At 34.5% G+C, this 17,345-nt stretch overlaps 2 protein-coding genes across 2 annotated transcripts; one reads left to right on the top strand and one right to left on the bottom strand.

Annotated features, from left to right (window-relative positions):
• Nucleotides 1–1,371: 1,371 nt before the first annotated feature.
• On the top strand, nt 1,372–3,828 carry LOC130629113 (uncharacterized). The gene is made up of 2 exons (XM_057442218.1): nt 1,372–1,693; nt 3,033–3,828. Exons 1-2 carry the CDS (start codon nt 1,565–1,567, stop codon nt 3,504–3,506), a joined length of 603 nt encoding a protein of 200 aa, XP_057298201.1. The 5' UTR covers nt 1,372–1,564; the 3' UTR covers nt 3,507–3,828.
• A 4,134-nt stretch (nt 3,829–7,962) lies between these two features.
• LOC130629146 (monocarboxylate transporter 12-like) lies at nt 7,963–14,425 on the bottom strand. The gene is made up of 6 exons (XM_057442257.1): nt 13,400–14,425; nt 12,848–13,209; nt 12,218–12,508; nt 10,862–11,231; nt 10,253–10,441; nt 7,963–9,687 (listed from the first exon to the last, which is right to left on the bottom strand). The coding sequence occupies exons 1-6, from the start codon at nt 13,632–13,634 to the stop codon at nt 9,374–9,376; spliced, it is 1,761 nt and encodes a 586-aa protein (XP_057298240.1). The 5' UTR covers nt 13,635–14,425; the 3' UTR covers nt 7,963–9,373.
• Between the last annotated feature and the right edge of the window lie 2,920 nt (nt 14,426–17,345).

Raw genomic sequence — 17,345 nt, 5'->3', positions numbered from 1 at the left:
AGCGAAATAGCGATATTTTCGATAAAATTCAGGGTTATAGAATTATCGTCGGACAAAATAATATCACAAAATTTCTTTGCTTTTGTCCATTTAGTTGAAACATGTTTTCAGTGATTTTCGTCACCCTCAAAAGTCGTTTCCTAAGTCCGACGTTTTCTTGTCGGATAGGATATTTTCAAATAACCAAGCACTATAGCTACACAATAATAATCCACATTAATTTCAGCATTGATAACAATTGCTAATTATTGTTTTAGTGGCAATTCCTTACCTATGTAAGTTCCCCCAAAAAATTTGTACAATCAGCAGCTCTCCGAGCCTGTTAATTTCATGACAAATTTTTAAACTTGAATATGGCTAACACAAACTTGTACTCAGCATTTTTTTTTTATCACTTGATGGTACAGAAAGCAAAAAAATGGGAACCAAAATAAACGTGTTAAAACGTGTCATGAAATGAACCAGCTCGTCAAATGTCTGACTACAATAAAAATATTTGAAAATTATTTTTTTTAACATTGTAACAATGCTACTGTGTCAGCTTGAAATATCTAATGACTAGTAGGTGGCCCGTGGAAAAATCCACGGGTTCGCCCGTTCTTTCTATACCGCATTGTGCGCGTCTCGCTACTTACCGCACCATTTTGCGTGACAGACAGACTGACGTATACGGGTATTATAATATAGACTAGACGTTAACCCGTGGAAAAATCCACGGGGTCGTCCGTCCTTTATATGTGGCATTTCGTGTTTCCGTAACAGGACGCGACTTTCGCGGAAACACAGACAGACGACGGCTATTATTAAAGAGACTAGTCGTTAACCCGTGGAAAAATTCACGGAGTCGCTCGTCCTTTATATATCATATTTCGTATTTCCGTAACAGGACGCGGTAACCCTTTTGAACACACAGACAAAATAGAGCTATTATAATAGAGATACAGAAACCTACAAATGTCAAAATATTCACTTTATTTCATTCTCTCTACTATTTTTTAAAAAATAAATAAGTATGGATACTCCATACAACCAATACATTTTCTTCTACCAATTAACTGTTTCTTCTAGTCAGCTTAAGTGCCTCACTCTTAATTACATCAAACTGTCAGGCAGTTAATTGAACATGTGCGTCATGTCCAAAATGAAAGAGTCATTAAATCAACAATTTCTTTCAGCATTGACGTCATGACGTTTTAAGTACATATTGTAAATATTTTAACCTAATTTGTACTGTGAACCCCCTTTTTCTATTTATTTCTGTTTGGCGCTTCATGCAAGATTATTCTATTCACCGTTTATACCTTTTTTAAACGTTTTAGCGCTTTATAAGCTATCAGCACGATAGAGACGTGTATTACTATGATACTCTTTTACATTTTGTACCCTCTGACGAAATTTTAAATAAGTGTCGGATCAATTTAATAACTTTGGGACCAATGTGAACTAATTTTGCCTCCTAAACTTTCAGGGTGTCAGTAATTATCTACGTTTTCAAAAATCAACAAAATTTTTAACATCTATATTCAACTTTATCTATTTTAGTTTCATTTACTAAGCAAAAAGTATGAAGAAAACTTCCATTTTGTCCGTAGTTAAACCAACCAAAGCTTGTTTTAATCTACCTAATATTGTCTCATCTATTGGTTTGCTTTCGTTGATGTATTCTGCTTATTGCGTAGCGGTTGTTATTCAGGTAAATGCTTTGTATTTTTTAATATTTATCTCCTTTCAGATTTTTTACGCCTGTGGGGTAACAATTAACCTTGTCATAAGACGCGGTTTCAAATCAAGGCGTTGTTGACAGACATCGCCCAAATATAGCATAATAGTTATTTATTATAAAAAAAATGATATTTTTGTGTTTAGGGTGATTTTTTAAGAAGACCCTAGATCAATATTTTTTTCATGATTTAAAAAATAAAGAATATATCTACTAAAAACACGTCTCTAAATTAAGATATATTATTGTGAAACTACCTGGTACAAACTACGTTGTCAACAAAACTAAAATAATACTTACACCAAGTTTGGTAATAAACTAAAAATACAACATATCATAGAGATATAAATATATAAACCATAAAAGTATTCCTGATATATTGTTCCAAGTTAACATCAAAGCAGAGAGAAATCAAATCATTGTATTGTGCTCCACCCACATAGTCATAAACACGTAGCAATGTCCGCATGTATGAAAGTGAGCGTGGGATTTACTAATTACCAGGGAGCTCTTTTTACCGATAAATGCTTTATCCAATTGACTGTGCATTTCTGTGCTCCAATTTTTCTTTTTACATTTTTTGGCAAGAATAGTAGTAATGACTCCTTTTCTGTTTCTTCGAAGTTCGAAAGTGCACATGGCTGTCTAAGTTAGCGAAAAAACAATACAAATATGGCGTATGCAGCTACGTAAAATGTGTGGGCAGAGCACTTTTTCACACATTAAATAAAATCAATATTATTTTCCTGAAAAATTATCAAAAATATTTTATTTTTTCACAACTCTACATGCAAACATCTTTTTACCAACTGGCGAGATCCAAGTTGACACGCACTAAATAATTTTGCTTCTGATTGGTAAAGCCAAACGACCATTTTTTTTAAAAAAAAAAACAACAAATGACGAATATTTCTTTTCTTATTATTAGTTAGAAAAAAGTTACATGATGCGTCGAATCTTCAAGAGTGTTCTTGTCAGTTTTTTTCGTCAGTTACCATGGTAATTTCCCCGTGGTATGTTGCCCAATGCTTTCTATATGTCAGTTGCATCCTGTATTAACACAAACTCGAATGACTTAAGACGTGCTTAAGGTACAAATGAATGTTTGACCCCTACTTTCAAGTAATTTACAAAAATGCCAGCCCAAGCAAAACTTTTAATTTATGGCGAGTTTTTAATGCGTTTTTTTTAAATGAAACAATAGCATTCAAATTAGCAGCACGTTAAAGAGGAAAAGATTATATGGAAGGTCAATTAGAGTCAACTAATAATGCATATATACTCTCATATATTTTTTACCATTTGCTTCTAGTTCTTGATCAAGTCAAAGCCAGAGCAGGTTCAAGTGATGTTTTTTACACTAACCGCGATGAATATATCGACACGTATACTACATATATATGTTCTGCTTATATACATCAAACTTGGTGTATATGTGTTTAGTTTTTTATCAAGTACGAGCCTGTTTGTCAGCGTGTATCGTAATCATGTAACACAAAAGACGTTTTCAATGTTGTGGATACTTTCTGCTTTGATGGCAGCATTATACACTATGGTTGAGAGCATAGTTACGGTGGTTCACTTACAGAATCGCTTTCAAAAGTTTCTAATCTCCTTCTCGTTGCTTTTAACAGTTTTTATCCAATCGTGGTGTATTTTTATCACGTGCATCTTTACAAGAAGCCATATGAAGAAGAGCCGCAACACAAAGCCCATTGTTTTGGTTAATTGGCGTAAAACGGTCGGGCCAATTCCACTGGAAAGGGACGGATTGGTGCATTTATGATTTGCGGTGACTGAAATAATCTGAGGCGATATTTAAAGCAGTTGATTGGCTAATAAAAAAACTATCTCAAGCTATTCATTGGTTCACGCTCGAAACAAAACGAAAACTTGGCAGTGCTTGTGAACAAAATGTATTTGGTTGATCGAGAATTTAAACGCGGGATAAGTTGTGAGAAATATTGGATATGTGCAATAAAAATTTCCACAATGCACTAAAGATTCCCATAATGCACTTAAGATCCCCACAATGCACTAATGGGATGGAGAATTAAGCCTATAAGGACATAATAAAGATTAATGTAGAAAAACGAAAATCTGTGTATATGTTGTAAAAAATAATATTTAAGATGAAATTAACTTTTCCTTTTTTTTTTCAAAAAGTTGCATTGAGGATGTGTTTTCTTAACATATTAAAACACTTGGCCCAACCGTAGGGGGTCAAGCTGAAATCTTAGAAGAGTTGTTAAGAAATATGAAAATTTCATGGAAAACATTCCTTTTTTTGAGATAATGTCTTGACATTGCATGTATGTCTGAAATGACAAACAAAATCGTTTTCCGCTTCTGATTTAAAACCGCAGAAATTCCAGTAATGAAGTTCAGGAAACCATCTTGCGAAGTTCAATTTGTCAAATACTTTGAACTGAAGCACTTAATTGGACTTTAATTGCTAATATCTTTCTTGCACGTCACTTTATGGTCACGCGTATTAAACGAAGTAATTCATTAATGATTTAACGATTTAGCGAGGTAAATGTGACACATTCTTAGAATAGGCGAAGAATTGAAAAGCTCTTTAAATCATCAATTTTTTGAAAAAGAAAGAAAATCCAACTTGCTTTATTTCAAGTGTTTTTCCCATTTTGTCTTACAAAATTTCCACAACAATATTTCAATATTTGCAAAGACTACAGACTACAGAGGGATGTGGCTGTAATAGGTTGTAATCACGCAATATTAGCGGGTATGTAAAAACTTAAAAAAATCTGTTTTATGATTCTTTGACTGTTTTCGAGATGTTCTTAAAGCTCGGTTCATACCTAGTTTATTTTTCAGTGAGCTAAACGATTGCGGTTTACATTACTGAGATATTAACGCAGTGTGAACTAAGCTTAAAAAAACTTCGCCTTCAGCTCAGTATTATATGTAGTGACTTTAATTAAAGCTCTTTGAAACCCAACCTAATTCTCAGGCTGTTTTACTTGCGATTACACTTTTTGATAATTCTATATTTTTCGGTAACAGAAAAACATAAAATCCACCGTACATGCGTTAGCTACAAATTTCAAAACAGAGCTCATGATATTAGACTCCTTCCAACCTCATCCCCAGGGCTCTTATCTCTGGGCGGGGAGATTGTCAGAAAGAGAAAAAGAGACCTGGGGACGAGGTTGAACTCCTTCAGAACAAGATAACCTCTATGATTACTTTTCAAAAAATGTAAACTGTGGGATTGTACATTTGAGCCTCATTTCGTATCCAGTTGCTTAAAAGCGTTTTCTGAGTTGTTAACTTCAAGATGGGGTTGGGCTCTGATACGAGTGTTATCAAATTGTATATTCTAGATGACCTCAGTATCACCTCTGTTGTTTTGTTGATACCGACAGTATAGCTATTAAACTAATTACAAAGATTGAAACATTTGATGGATCATTCATTCATTTAATTGTAATTCATTTGATTGTTAGGTTCTTGATACGTCAGCAACTTTGATTATGGTTTTGTGTTCCATTCAAGTGCACGTCATGCCGTTGAGAATCATTCAGAAGCATAAAACACTTCGTGATAATTCATACACACAAAGATCTTATTAAAATCCATATCTTCAGCTCTAACTAGTCAATAAAGCCTGTGGAAAATCCACTTAGGCAGAAGGACAATGAAAAAATAGGGTGTTTTAGATTTTTTGCTGATGTCAAAAAAAAATTGGCAAAATTTAGTTTATTCGTTGCCTGTAATGTGTAGAGGTTGAAACGCTGATTAAAATAATGTATAGGATCATATGTTTTAATGACCGCCTAAGGAGATATGAGGGATCAAAAATTTTGAAGACGTGGAAAAAAACAAAAAAAATTTTTTAGAAATTTGTAAACATGTTGCCTTTATCGTATAGATAATAAAACGCTGATCAAGAAAATGTATAGGATCATGTAGCTTTGACGAACGGTTGCAGAGATATTGGAGTTTGAAGGTTTTTTTATCACGTCATCAACCCGTCCATTCCGAAACGGATTCGGAGACCCGGGTTTTGGAAACTTACTCGAATTGGTCCCAAGTGGTTTCTAGTTACCCACGCGGTAAAAAATGACTGACGTCACCACCTCGTTTTTAAGTTATTTAGCCTCAAAGTTTTAAGTGCACTGTAATAGCTTCATTAATTTAAGGTAAAATATTGACGTTAAAGTAGTAATATTAACGTCGCGCCGTAACGTCAGAACATTTAACAATTGCACACGCGATGCAGTATATAAAGGACAGGCGAACCTGTGAATTACTCCACTGGTAACCGACTAGTCTCTATAGTAAAAGCCTTGTTCTGTCTCTTCAAACGATGCATTGTCATGTAAAAAGGGTGGACTAGTCACACTTCGACACAACGAGATTCGCAACATAACTGCAGACCTTCTCAAGGAAGTATGTAAAGATGTAAGAGTAGAGCCGAGTCTTCTTGAAATCAATGGCGAAAGATTCCAACAACGCATGGCAAACGACGGAAATGAATCAAGACTGGATGTGAGTGCACGCAGTTTCTGGATTCCTGACCAAAGAGTATTTTTAGACATAAGGGTATTCAATGCCTACGCTCAGAGGTACAGGGATATGGAAATAAGCAGAACCTTCCAGAAAAACGAAACGGAAAAGAAGAAGCAGTATAACGAGCGCGTACTTCAAGTGGAGAATGGTTCCTTTACACCTCTTGTATTCGCGACAAATGGTGCGATGGGCGATGAGTGCAAAGCCTTTTTTAAACGCTTAGTCGATATGATTGCTGAAAAACGGTCCATTCCGGTATCTTTAGCGACGAATGTCATACGAACAAAGATATGTTTCTCGTTGCTACGGTCGACAATTCGATGTGTTCGGGGTTCTAGATCGACGCTAGATAGGGATATTAATCTCAATGACTTTGCGTTGGCGAATAGAGCTTCAATTTACGATTGCATCTAAATGTACTGTTAAATCAATATTAGTTATATGTCGTTTCGTATTGTAATGTCACCCTTTCAATGTTCAAAGTGTTATCTTTCCACGTATAATGTCTTTAGTCATTTGTGTTTTATATTGTAAATTCTAGGTTGGTTTATGTTAATATATTATTAATTGGTTCAAAAAAATCTTTATTCTAGTTCCACTGCAGAAGAGGTAATTTGCTGACCGGTGGCTCCGTGGATTTTCCTCGGGTAACGACTAGTGTATATATAATAACTTGACAGTAGCCGTCTAGGAAAGAGTTAATGGGTTCTTATGCAATAACAATCTTAACTTGTTAGTTCCAAGTCAACTGCGTAACTATACCTCTCTAATGCTTGGATGAAAAGTGGAAATTTCACGAAAATGCAAAACTTCGGCTTGCCCTTTACGTTAACAGCTACTTTATCGCGTAAAAAAGCTATTTCAATATACTTTAATTTCGTTACTTAACAGCCCCCTTATCCCACGTAGGAGGGGTCATTATAGCAGGGGGGCAAATAGGGTTAAGTCCGCTAGGTAAATGAAGAAAGACCGCAACTTTAGTTTTTCTGCTAAAGAATCAGTTACATATGTCGTCGAATCAGTTTTATAAGTAAATAAGGCGAGTTACAAAACAATAAATCAATAATAGAGATACCTGATTGTCAAAACAATTTTTTTAGTGAAATAATTAAAATTTTCCTTTATAAAATTACTCTCGTTTAACCGGAGTTTCTTGGCTACAGTTATTATTTGGAGCTGTTATCACGTTTATCATTAAAGCAATAACGATGTTACAAATACGTTAAAACGACAATCAACAAGCTTATTCGTTATGTGAAATAGTGAAAATGAATGGTGATTTACCAGGGGCAGGAGTCGCCTCCTGGTAAATCGCAATCGGTGGAGATTTACCAGGGGGCGATTCCTTGTCCAAATTACACAATACGGTCTTAAATGACCTTGCTTTTTCAGCGAAAAATAGAAAAAAAGCATGACCTGTACCCAACATATTCTAACAACAATGACACTTTTGAAATTAAAATTCACTGTTAAACTTCTTTACACCATACACATTTCCAGCTATGTGTTGATGATATTCAGTACTCTAGCTACCATTTTATTATTGTCCTGCTTAAAAGAATATATATTTTTTCGTGTGCCGGAGCTATTCTTGACAAAGTTCAAAGCAACTGGAAATGAGAAATGAGCGGAGAAAAAAGTGAAAAGAGTGTGGGGTTGAGTTATTGCGGGGTGCTCAGGCAAGTTTTCTGCAGACCTAAAAAAAAATTTTTACAGAACTTGAGAGGTTTGACGGATTTGTTTTAAAAGTTGCTGTGACTTTTTGGAAATACATTTATAATTCTAAAGTTTACTGTACTAGAATGAATAAAACAGTGTTTTCGAAGCAATCTAAGCTAAGGGGAAAGGGGAAAGGGAAAAAAAGGGCATACTCCCAGTTAATTGGTCCTGATAACGATTCCATTGTTGAAGTCTTGGATCTTGATTTATTTCTTTATCATGTTATTAAGACTGGTTTCCACTTGACTGCATTTCTCGCTATAGCGCAAAATTCTCACGAACCTTTTTGTTAGCGCGGGTACATTTGAACAAAATCTCTAATTTTGATTAAAACCTAACACGCGCTGTTAGACTATTCTTGTTATCGAGTATTTCTGCCTCCAAGAGGAAAAAAGCGTCTTGTTAACATAACAAACCATCGAAAGCCGGGATCGCCGCCACAAGAACTTCTTAAAGAAAACTTAAAGTATAAAATGATGTTGGACTTATAATATAGAGACTTATTTTAAGCTCTTTTATATAAGTCAATCATCATTTCATACCTCGGGTTTCCTTTAAGCTTTGCTGTCCCCGAGTTTGGTGTGTTTGAGTTGCTGTTGGATAGTTGCTCAGATAGTTTTACAGGAATAAAAAATACATGACAAAAAATTGCACTTTACAATACAATTAAAACAGTAAAAATTAAGAAACAAAATTCTCAAATATTTTCACAGTCAAAGTAAAAGAAAGTTATTCTTGAAAAATATACAACTTCTGTAAACTTCAAGTCAAAAGTAAACTCAAAAAAGAGATTTTCAAATTTTAAAAAAGCATATTCATATATTTAGCATTTACGCAAGAAAATTTGTAATCAATTAATGGTATAACTATCCTACCAAAAGTGTTTGATTTCAGGACCAGATTGTTATGCAAAAGCGACACGTTGTTCAATTTCAGGACCAGATCGATAGTATTAAAAACTCTAAGACACAAACTATTTATAAATCTGATACAAAGCGCATGCGCATAAAAAGTTTCAAAACTTATAACCAATATATAGAATATAAATTTTACAGCTTTTGTACACCTATCATAAACATTCTGGCAAGAAAATCTGGTAAAACATTTTAACAAAAATGTACTCGCGCGGAGTGCAGAAGAACTGTCTTGCTTTTCTGTCGATAAAACGAATGGATATTTCGGCTGCATATTAAATTTGTTTTGCGTCCGTTAAACATGAAGGCTTGAACACCAGTTCTGATTCCTGCATACAACCATAATACCGGATTTGTCACCAAATATTTATTGTGCAGCCAAGAGACATTTTCATGGTCAACACCTCTCTTTGATAAAAATTCACCCTGTTTTCAGCCTAAAAATTTACAACTATTAACACAGGTGTTGCATTTGTCATATTTACTCTTTTATGGTTCTTATTTCTTTGAGTTCGTGATTTTTATTACTTGCTCTGCTCCTAACACTTTCTCGACTTTTTGTTACAGCTTTTCTCGGTTTAAAATCGATACTATGCCAGCTACGTGTCAACATTGCTTTATTAAAATCTTGCGATTTTTTAAACGATGCATTTCGTGCGGCCCCACCACGGTAATGTAAGCGGTCACGGCTTTTACCAATGTACGGCTGCTCGCCTTGCCGTTCCTTGCCTGATTTGTTTCCGTTGTTGTCTGTTGCTGTTAAATCGATACCTGAATCCTTTCCTCTCTCCTTATCTGAAAATTGCAGAAAACGTAAAAACAACTTTTGTATTAGTAAAATTAGTCAGTTATGATTTAGTTAATTATTTATATGCACTGATGATGGTTTTATACCGAAGAGCTTTTGCTTTATTTTAACTTGTTTGTTTTTACTTTTTTAACCCACTATTGCATTTCATCTGCAGAATTGCTAACAAGATGCTAATACGCCGCTGATAAATACAAACTACATACATGATAAAATGCAGAACACATATATTTATAAATTGCAGAATAAGCAAATACGAGAAAGCATAACATTCATTTAAACATTTTTCGTGTCCTGTAACATGGAATCGACTAATGGTAGCCCCGCCTTATATAAAAATGCAGTACAAGGCCGTTCCTAAAACTTCTTGTTCCTTTCCAAAATCGGAAGAACGAAATGAACAAATCATACTTTGCTGGAAAGAAAGTCATCAGGAATGGTTTTGAGATACACGAGTTGCCGAACAAGAAATATTTAATTTGCCACACCCCTTTGATGATAACCAAACGTCACAGCATCAACTCTTCAAACCCTTCAATATAAATGTATTACCTAATTTTTTTTGTTCTTCTCTTTTCTTTCTATCTTCCTTTACTTCTACCTTTCTTCGTTGTTTGTAAGCAAACTGTTCTTCATCTCTCATACATGTAACTACAAACAACAGCAAAGCGGAGGAAAACGCCATTGCTCCACACATGAAAAAGGCGATGGAGTACTCGCCAGTGGCAGAGTAAACAGCACCTAGACACCAAAACAAAAAAGTTTTTGAAATCAACCAGACAATATTAATAAAAGGATAAAAAAAAGCTTTTTTAATATATCGTTGACTAGCAGGGTGTGAAGACTTAAAGATGTGGTATTTTGAATTTGTTTTTGCCACACATCTCTGTGTGATACATGGCTTCATGTGAGGCATACACCAAATTGTGTAGATTCAGAATTACGAAAATGTTGTAAAACTTCATGGACACTGGGTTCGAAATCTTTTATTTATTGATAAGGTAATATTTTTTTTTAATTGTTGTATTTGGATGAACGACATAATAATTTATCATAATGGCTTCTTCGTAAAACTCACAAAGCAATCTCGATCCTAGGTCTTTTCCATTAGAGATATCCTTAGAAACAAGGTTGTTAATAAATAGTATTAAAAAAACTCACCCGCAATCGGGGGCCCAACAACAAACGCTGAAGCTGAGCACACTAGAAAGGTACTATAAGCCTTAGGAAGTAACTCTTTTCCCGCCAAATCACCAATGATTATCATATTTGTCGCTTGACCACACCCGTCGGAAAATCCAAACGCTACAGCGTATGTGATTAACAATGGAAATGTTTTCAGCACCGGTACAAATGTCGTAGCTATACTCAAAGCTATTAAACTCAGTTGATATGCCAATATACGATTGACGCTGCCGTATGAAAAGACTTTACCAATGAACACTTTACCAACAGATTGCGCCAGAGAAAGCAAACCAGGTAAGAGATTAGCATTATCTTTAGATACACCAACATCGATTGATAACTTAACCTGCAAAAAAGTAATTTACTTTCATAAATAGAGAGATATCACATAGCAGTGGAAAACACAGCTTCTATATTCACTCGGGAAGCTCGCACAAATAACCTAAAAATGTGCTGACTAAGCAAATACTCATTGACATAATTCTTTAATGGCAATCCGTTATATAGAAAATCATCACGTTCTTTCATAACAACTCTTTCTCTCCTTTTTTAAATAGTTACATACTTTTAAAATGTATACTGCATTTTTATAAAATTCAACACAGAAATGCTGACATAAGCACAAACTATCCAATTTGGACCATTTTTTAATCCTATCTTCAAACTGATCCTTTAATGAATTCACTTATGCAGGGAGTGATTTTACTTGTACAGGGAGGAGCATAGAAAGTGGATTTTCATTTATTCTGCTCAGCAAAATATGACCTGGTGATCCTAGTGTCTAGGGGTATAGGACCTAGGAAATACCAAAAATATGTTCTTCCCCTTTACCCCGCGTAAAATGTAGGGTTCCATTTGAGTTTTTTACTTGCTTACAAATTATAATTAAAAATCGGCTCAATCCCTTGAAGTGTAGAGGTAAATTTTAGATTACATTTGACCGTTACAGATAAATAAGCAAAAAATACCAGCTAAGTTATTAGGAACCTCAACTGCTCAGCTTTATGGCTACCCAGTTATTTGCTAAAACCCTTATTTTGTCATGAAATATCTTTAAATTAGGCAGGCAGAACCTTTGATCCCCTACTCCTGCGTGGTATTGTTTTAACCATTTTAACCATGCAATGAAAAACAGTTTGGGTATATTTATTGCACGGGTACATTCGAGAACGTAACTCCAAAAAGAAATCGTCTGTTAATGCTCCAAGGTTAATGCAAGATAAAAGTTGATCGCTCTGAATTTTTAAGTCACACTTATTTGAACTTTTTAACCATTTGTTTGTCATACACAATTAATTTCTAGCTCCTCGAAATATAATTAACAAAACTTACCAGATGAACGTACGGTACATAGTATCCAAAATTCAACAAATAGGTAGATAAAAGAAATATCAACAATGGCTTATTTTTCCAAATTGTTGGATGACGATAAATCTCCTCATCTACAGCTTTTAACTCATCAGCTAGTGTTACTTCTGTTTCTTCTTTCTCCTCTCCTTCCAAGCTTTCGTTTTCTTCTTCTTCATCTTCCTCTTCGTCCTCTTCTTCAGGATTCTTCTCTGGAGGTGTTTGATAAATTAAACCACATGTGAATAATACGCTAAATGATACAGCAGCCATAATCTAAAACGGAGAAGCGTGATTACTTCATACAAACCTTGTCCTTTCATCTCGTAACAGGAATGTATTGAAGGCGCATTATCTCAATCTCTCTCCTCCTGACGTCGCTTTTCAGCTTGTGAATCACTTGCGTTATACTCACACAATAAGACGCTAGTGATGCACCAGTAGTAATTTTTAACGTTTAGGACAAAAAGGGGGCGGGGGCGGGGGCGGTGGCGGGGGGGGGGGGCGTTAACGATGGTATAGAATTACAACAAAATATGAAAAATCTTTAAAAAATCTTTTAAGTTTCTTACTCCTATGTCGATTTTTTTTGTCTAACACAACAACTATACATACCTTAAACCCGTTTCTAAACCCGACTGAAGCAAGCAATTTACCATTGGCTGGTGATAGACCCATCCCACCGAGACCATTTCCGGCTAGAGCTATACCATGAGCTAGTGACCAATTCTTTGAGAAATACTGTGGAAGGATAAGTAGTGAAGCACTGTAGCATAAACTGCTTCCGATACCAAATAATAATCCGAATGTGACATATAACACGTATACGCTGTCGGCGTACGCGGAAATTAGTAAGCCTATACCAGACAGGCAAGCGCCTAACAACATGCTGGAACGAAATTTTATACGGCGGATGACTTCAAACGAGATTGGTGTGCTGAGATATGACGTGCAGATTGATAACGAGGCTACCCATGCTGTATTGAAAAGAACAAACATTAAAGAATTATATCTGAAGAGATGTTAATAAAGCATGAAACTAAAGGAATGAAACATGGATTACAAGAATGTTTACTCTTTTACTCTTGCTTATATTTTCTTATGTTTTATATGGTTAAGAAGTGGATTGACACAACAAACAATAAATATTACACCAGAAATACTCACATGTTGCAAGAGGGCCTCCTCCCAAGCCTTCTGGTTCATCTTCAAGCAATTGTACATAAACAGGACCGAAAGATTTGTAGAATCCTAACACAAAGAACTGCACACAAAAACTTGTTGCACAGATGCACCATGGGAAATATCTTTTAAAAGCACTCTGTTGTTTCTTTTTGCTCTTAGGTTGTAGTGTTTCAGTTTCATCGTTTCGTTCAATTTTTTCCTCGTCTGTAGGCTTCATGGTTATTTATGATAAAGAGACGTTTTTATTTTTTTGTAAATCTAATAAGAAGTCGTACAAATTTAGTTAACACATGCAACTTTTAAATGTTATTTAGACAGGTTTATTGAGAGTGCTGAAAGGAAAGACAGGTTGCCATACTTTATTGTACCTACATTTTCCATCCCAGCATGCTTTTAATTAATTAAAATAGGCAGTCGTAGAAACAACCTATCGAAAATGTGATAGTTTAGAATAGAATTCTTTGTAAACATTGAGCAACAAACCGTCGAACACAATAATTGACAAAATGATCTTTAAACGATTTGTGGAGACCATATTAAATCCTGACCTCTTGCGGTTAGAAAAAACTCTCATCAATGACATAATTTTTAAGCAGAACCTAGAGTGTAAAGCAAGTTATATCGACGGTCTGTTTGGTTTGAATCAAGCATTTTTGTCGACTTTATAACATGGCATAATACTCAAAGATTTTATGCAAAACATTTGAACATTTAAAAAAAAGATTTATCATTTTCTTATGCAAGAGACGCAACACATATTTTCTTGTTCAGTGTATTACAGTTTAAATAAACACCCATGGCAACAAATAAGCCACTTAAAAAAACGACATTTTAAACTTCCAAAGAACACAAGAGAATTTAGAATATTTGTAACGTTTTACGGTATTCCTACCCCTCCTTTCAAAAAAATGACTTTTTTCAGCAAGAACAATTCTTGTTTAAAAATTCTAACAACTATAATACGCTTCGGCAACAGTCTCCCTTGCACATAGCATTACGATACCCTGGCAAGACGACCTGGGAACAAAGGTTACAAAAAGGCGACAGTCTGCCTGCAACTAATTATATGAAATCTATTAATTAACGAAAATATGTGAAAGTGATTGTGATTAAATAAAAACATTAAAAGTCTTGGAAAAACGAAACAATGTTTTCTTCCACAAAAACGAAGAAGAGTTTAAAAAAAAAATACTTGTCTAAATCACAAAAGACTGGCTGTTGGTTTGTATCGCTCTGCTGAAATACAAACTTATAATGAACATGTAATCTTCATGTAGTAGGGATCTATTTTTAACTTGTCGAGTAATTTAATTTCAGAATAGGGACATCACTTTATCCAGTATTTTGTCGGTGACATATCGTAGCTAAAATTGTCATGACTAACTGCTTCGGTGAATCAGCATTTAGGTGAAGTGGCCTAACTCTGACAATTTTTCAACTTCTGTGTCAAAATTAATGTAAAGAATTTTCTCTTATTTTTGACGAATATTCTCCAATTTTTATACAACAATATATTTAACAGTAAAAAGAATTATTTTTTGTCTTATCCACGCCATTCACCTTCCCTTAACAGCGTTTTGTAATTAAACCTTGGCGTTAAAAAAGCCCATGTGAGGTATGAGAATTTTTCAGTGAACCATGACCATGCCTGGGTCATCAAAAAATTAAATATGGGACCAACCCAATGAAGATTTAAATTTATCAAAAAATGCACATTAGGTAGCTACATCACTTACTAACAGACTATGAAACTATTTTTTTAGGTAATACGATCAATAACACAAACTTTTCTTCCTTTAAGCCATTAACCAATCATGGTAAAGTGCATTTAGTTTCCAATCTTCTAAGTTACAAAGATAAACAAATTTTCTTCATCTTTTTCTCTGTGCACGATTTCATGTAAACAAACTTTTTTGCATCCACTATCATCGCTATGAAATCCTAATTCCCGACCGATTACAAATAAGTTGCACGTGACCTAATGGAATACAATCCCTCCTCTTCTCCGCTGTGCTTTTTTGCATTATATATAATCTTGAACATTTCTACAATAGACGAATGTATTAAGGATAAATGTCAAGTAAATGGACTTTTCCTAAGTTAGTGTTTAAACACATTTCATATATGAAAAGAAATAGTTAGCTGGAAACTATAATCTCTGCGAAGGAGGGACTAAATTTCCGCATGAAATTGATAATGCCGACTTAATTGGAAGCCGTCTTATTTAAATTAACACAAATGTGTTTTGTGAATTGAATTTTCAAAGATGTTTTTGTGAGGTCAATTTCCTTAAAGTAAACATGGTTTCCACGAAGATGATCTCCCATGATTGTTTTTTTTCCTGATTCGTGCAAAACAGGTAAGATATAGTCATTGTAAAATAACAATAAAAATCAGTTGTTATGGTAACGAAATCGCGATTGCGTAGATGACACCGCTAATGTCTTCTTGGGTCACGTTTTCATATTTTCAAAGCTTTTCTCTACGTAAGAGAAGAAACAAGAACCTGGGGCTTAAATTATCGTACACAAAGTTTTAAAGAAGCCTAACCAATAATCTAATTCTAGGGTGAATTATTATTGAATTTAAACCGTAATTGTAGTTTTAGTGTCTTTTTTACCTAAATTAAATTTTGATGAAAAGATATCTGTTCGTCTAATTAGGCAAGTATTAAAAAGTTATCTGTGTTTTTATGTTATCATTATATGCCATAAAAATATAGTATGAAATAGCATAAATAAATAAATAAATATTGTAATATCAGAAACCATGCAAAACTTTCCTAACGGATTTTCAAACCAAATTTTTTTGAAGTAAATACTCCCTCAAGTTTGTTCTTTCGCTACGAAATACTTTATTTTGCATTAATAAAGTTGATTGCTAGTGCACGAAGCTGCAAGAAGAAGTCAAGTAAAGAAATTACGCGCGAAAAAAACAACAACAAAAAAACATGATTTATCAACCTCGTCTCCAGGGCTCTTTTTCTCTTTCACGCCGTCCGATATTGTTTAAAACTGTAGGTTGTACCGTTTTTTCGATGTGCTTGAAAAAAAATTATATTTTTTACTGTGCAAAAATTAGAAGATTACTGGTTATCGATTTAAAAAATCCTTATGACAAAATTATTACTTTCCTTCTGATTCTGAAGTTTTCTTTCTCTAAGAACTCGTTCGAAAATGAAATAAAAAAGTTCTTTCCTTATTCGATTGGTTTTAATATTAACGCTTAATGTCCGTTACTATCCCTCTTTTAAAGAATCTAATATATCTACTTCGTTTCCAGGCCCTACTCTAATGTCAGATAGACGCCCTGGATATGACAGTGAATACGAAGACTATATATCAAGGAATTATTTCGACCTGTGTGGCTTTTACTTCTGAATAAGCTGTAAAGACTGAATTTATAGAGTAGAGCCAGATTAGATAAATGAATGACCAATTTTAAGATTCAATATTGATGTCATTGGTCACACACGACATACAGAAACCATGTCGATTGTCTATATTGCATCGCATAATCCATTTATTGTCCCTTCTTAATAAAAAAAACAATGGAAATCTCAAAAAGTATCAACTAGTTTCAACAAATCTTTTCTCTCTTAGGTCGAAGATCTTTCCGCTAGTAAGTTAAAAAGAAGAAGATGAAAATACCCTCCCAATGACATATCTAGCGTCGCATGTCGGGAAACTTTGCCTTCGTAGCATCTCGAGAAATATTGCCACGCTAGCATCTCGGGAAATATTGTCCCCGTAGCATCTCGGGAATTATTGCCATCGAAGCAATTTGGGAAATATTGCCATCGTAGCATCCCGGAAAATATTGTCACCGTAGCATTTTGGAAAATGTTGTCACCGTAGCATATCGGAAAATGTTGTCAACGTAGCATGTCGGAAAACTTTTCCAGTCCTCAGAGGTTTGAAAAGTTATT

Source organism: Hydractinia symbiolongicarpus, chromosome 15 (assembly GCF_029227915.1).
Source record: "Hydractinia symbiolongicarpus strain clone_291-10 chromosome 15, HSymV2.1, whole genome shotgun sequence".
NCBI classification, from domain to species: Eukaryota; Metazoa; Cnidaria; class Hydrozoa; order Anthoathecata; family Hydractiniidae; genus Hydractinia; species Hydractinia symbiolongicarpus.
Note: the sequence above shows the minus strand (reverse complement) of the source record. Positions and strands in the feature narration are given on the sequence as shown.

What these genes read in the sequence shown, in the direction of transcription:
- LOC130629146 (XM_057442257.1), bottom strand. Translation starts at nt 13,634, where the DNA reads ATGAAGCCTACAGACGAGGAAAAAATTGAACGAAACGATGAAACTGAA. An exon ending in TGTTGGGCCCCCGATTGCGG is followed by an intron (nt 10,442 to 10,861) that starts GTGAGTTTTTTT and finishes TTTGGTGTCTAG; the next exon opens with GTGCTGTTTACTCTGCCACT. An exon ending in AGAAGAACAAAAAAAATTAG is followed by an intron (nt 9,688 to 10,252) that starts GTAATACATTTA and finishes TGCAATTTTCAG; the next exon opens with ATAAGGAGAGAGGAAAGGAT.
- LOC130629113 (XM_057442218.1), top strand. Translation starts at nt 1,565, where the DNA reads ATGAAGAAAACTTCCATTTTGTCCGTAGTTAAACCAACCAAAGCTTGT. An exon ending in GCGTAGCGGTTGTTATTCAG is followed by an intron (nt 1,694 to 3,032) that starts GTAAATGCTTTG and finishes ATTTGCTTCTAG; the next exon opens with TTCTTGATCAAGTCAAAGCC.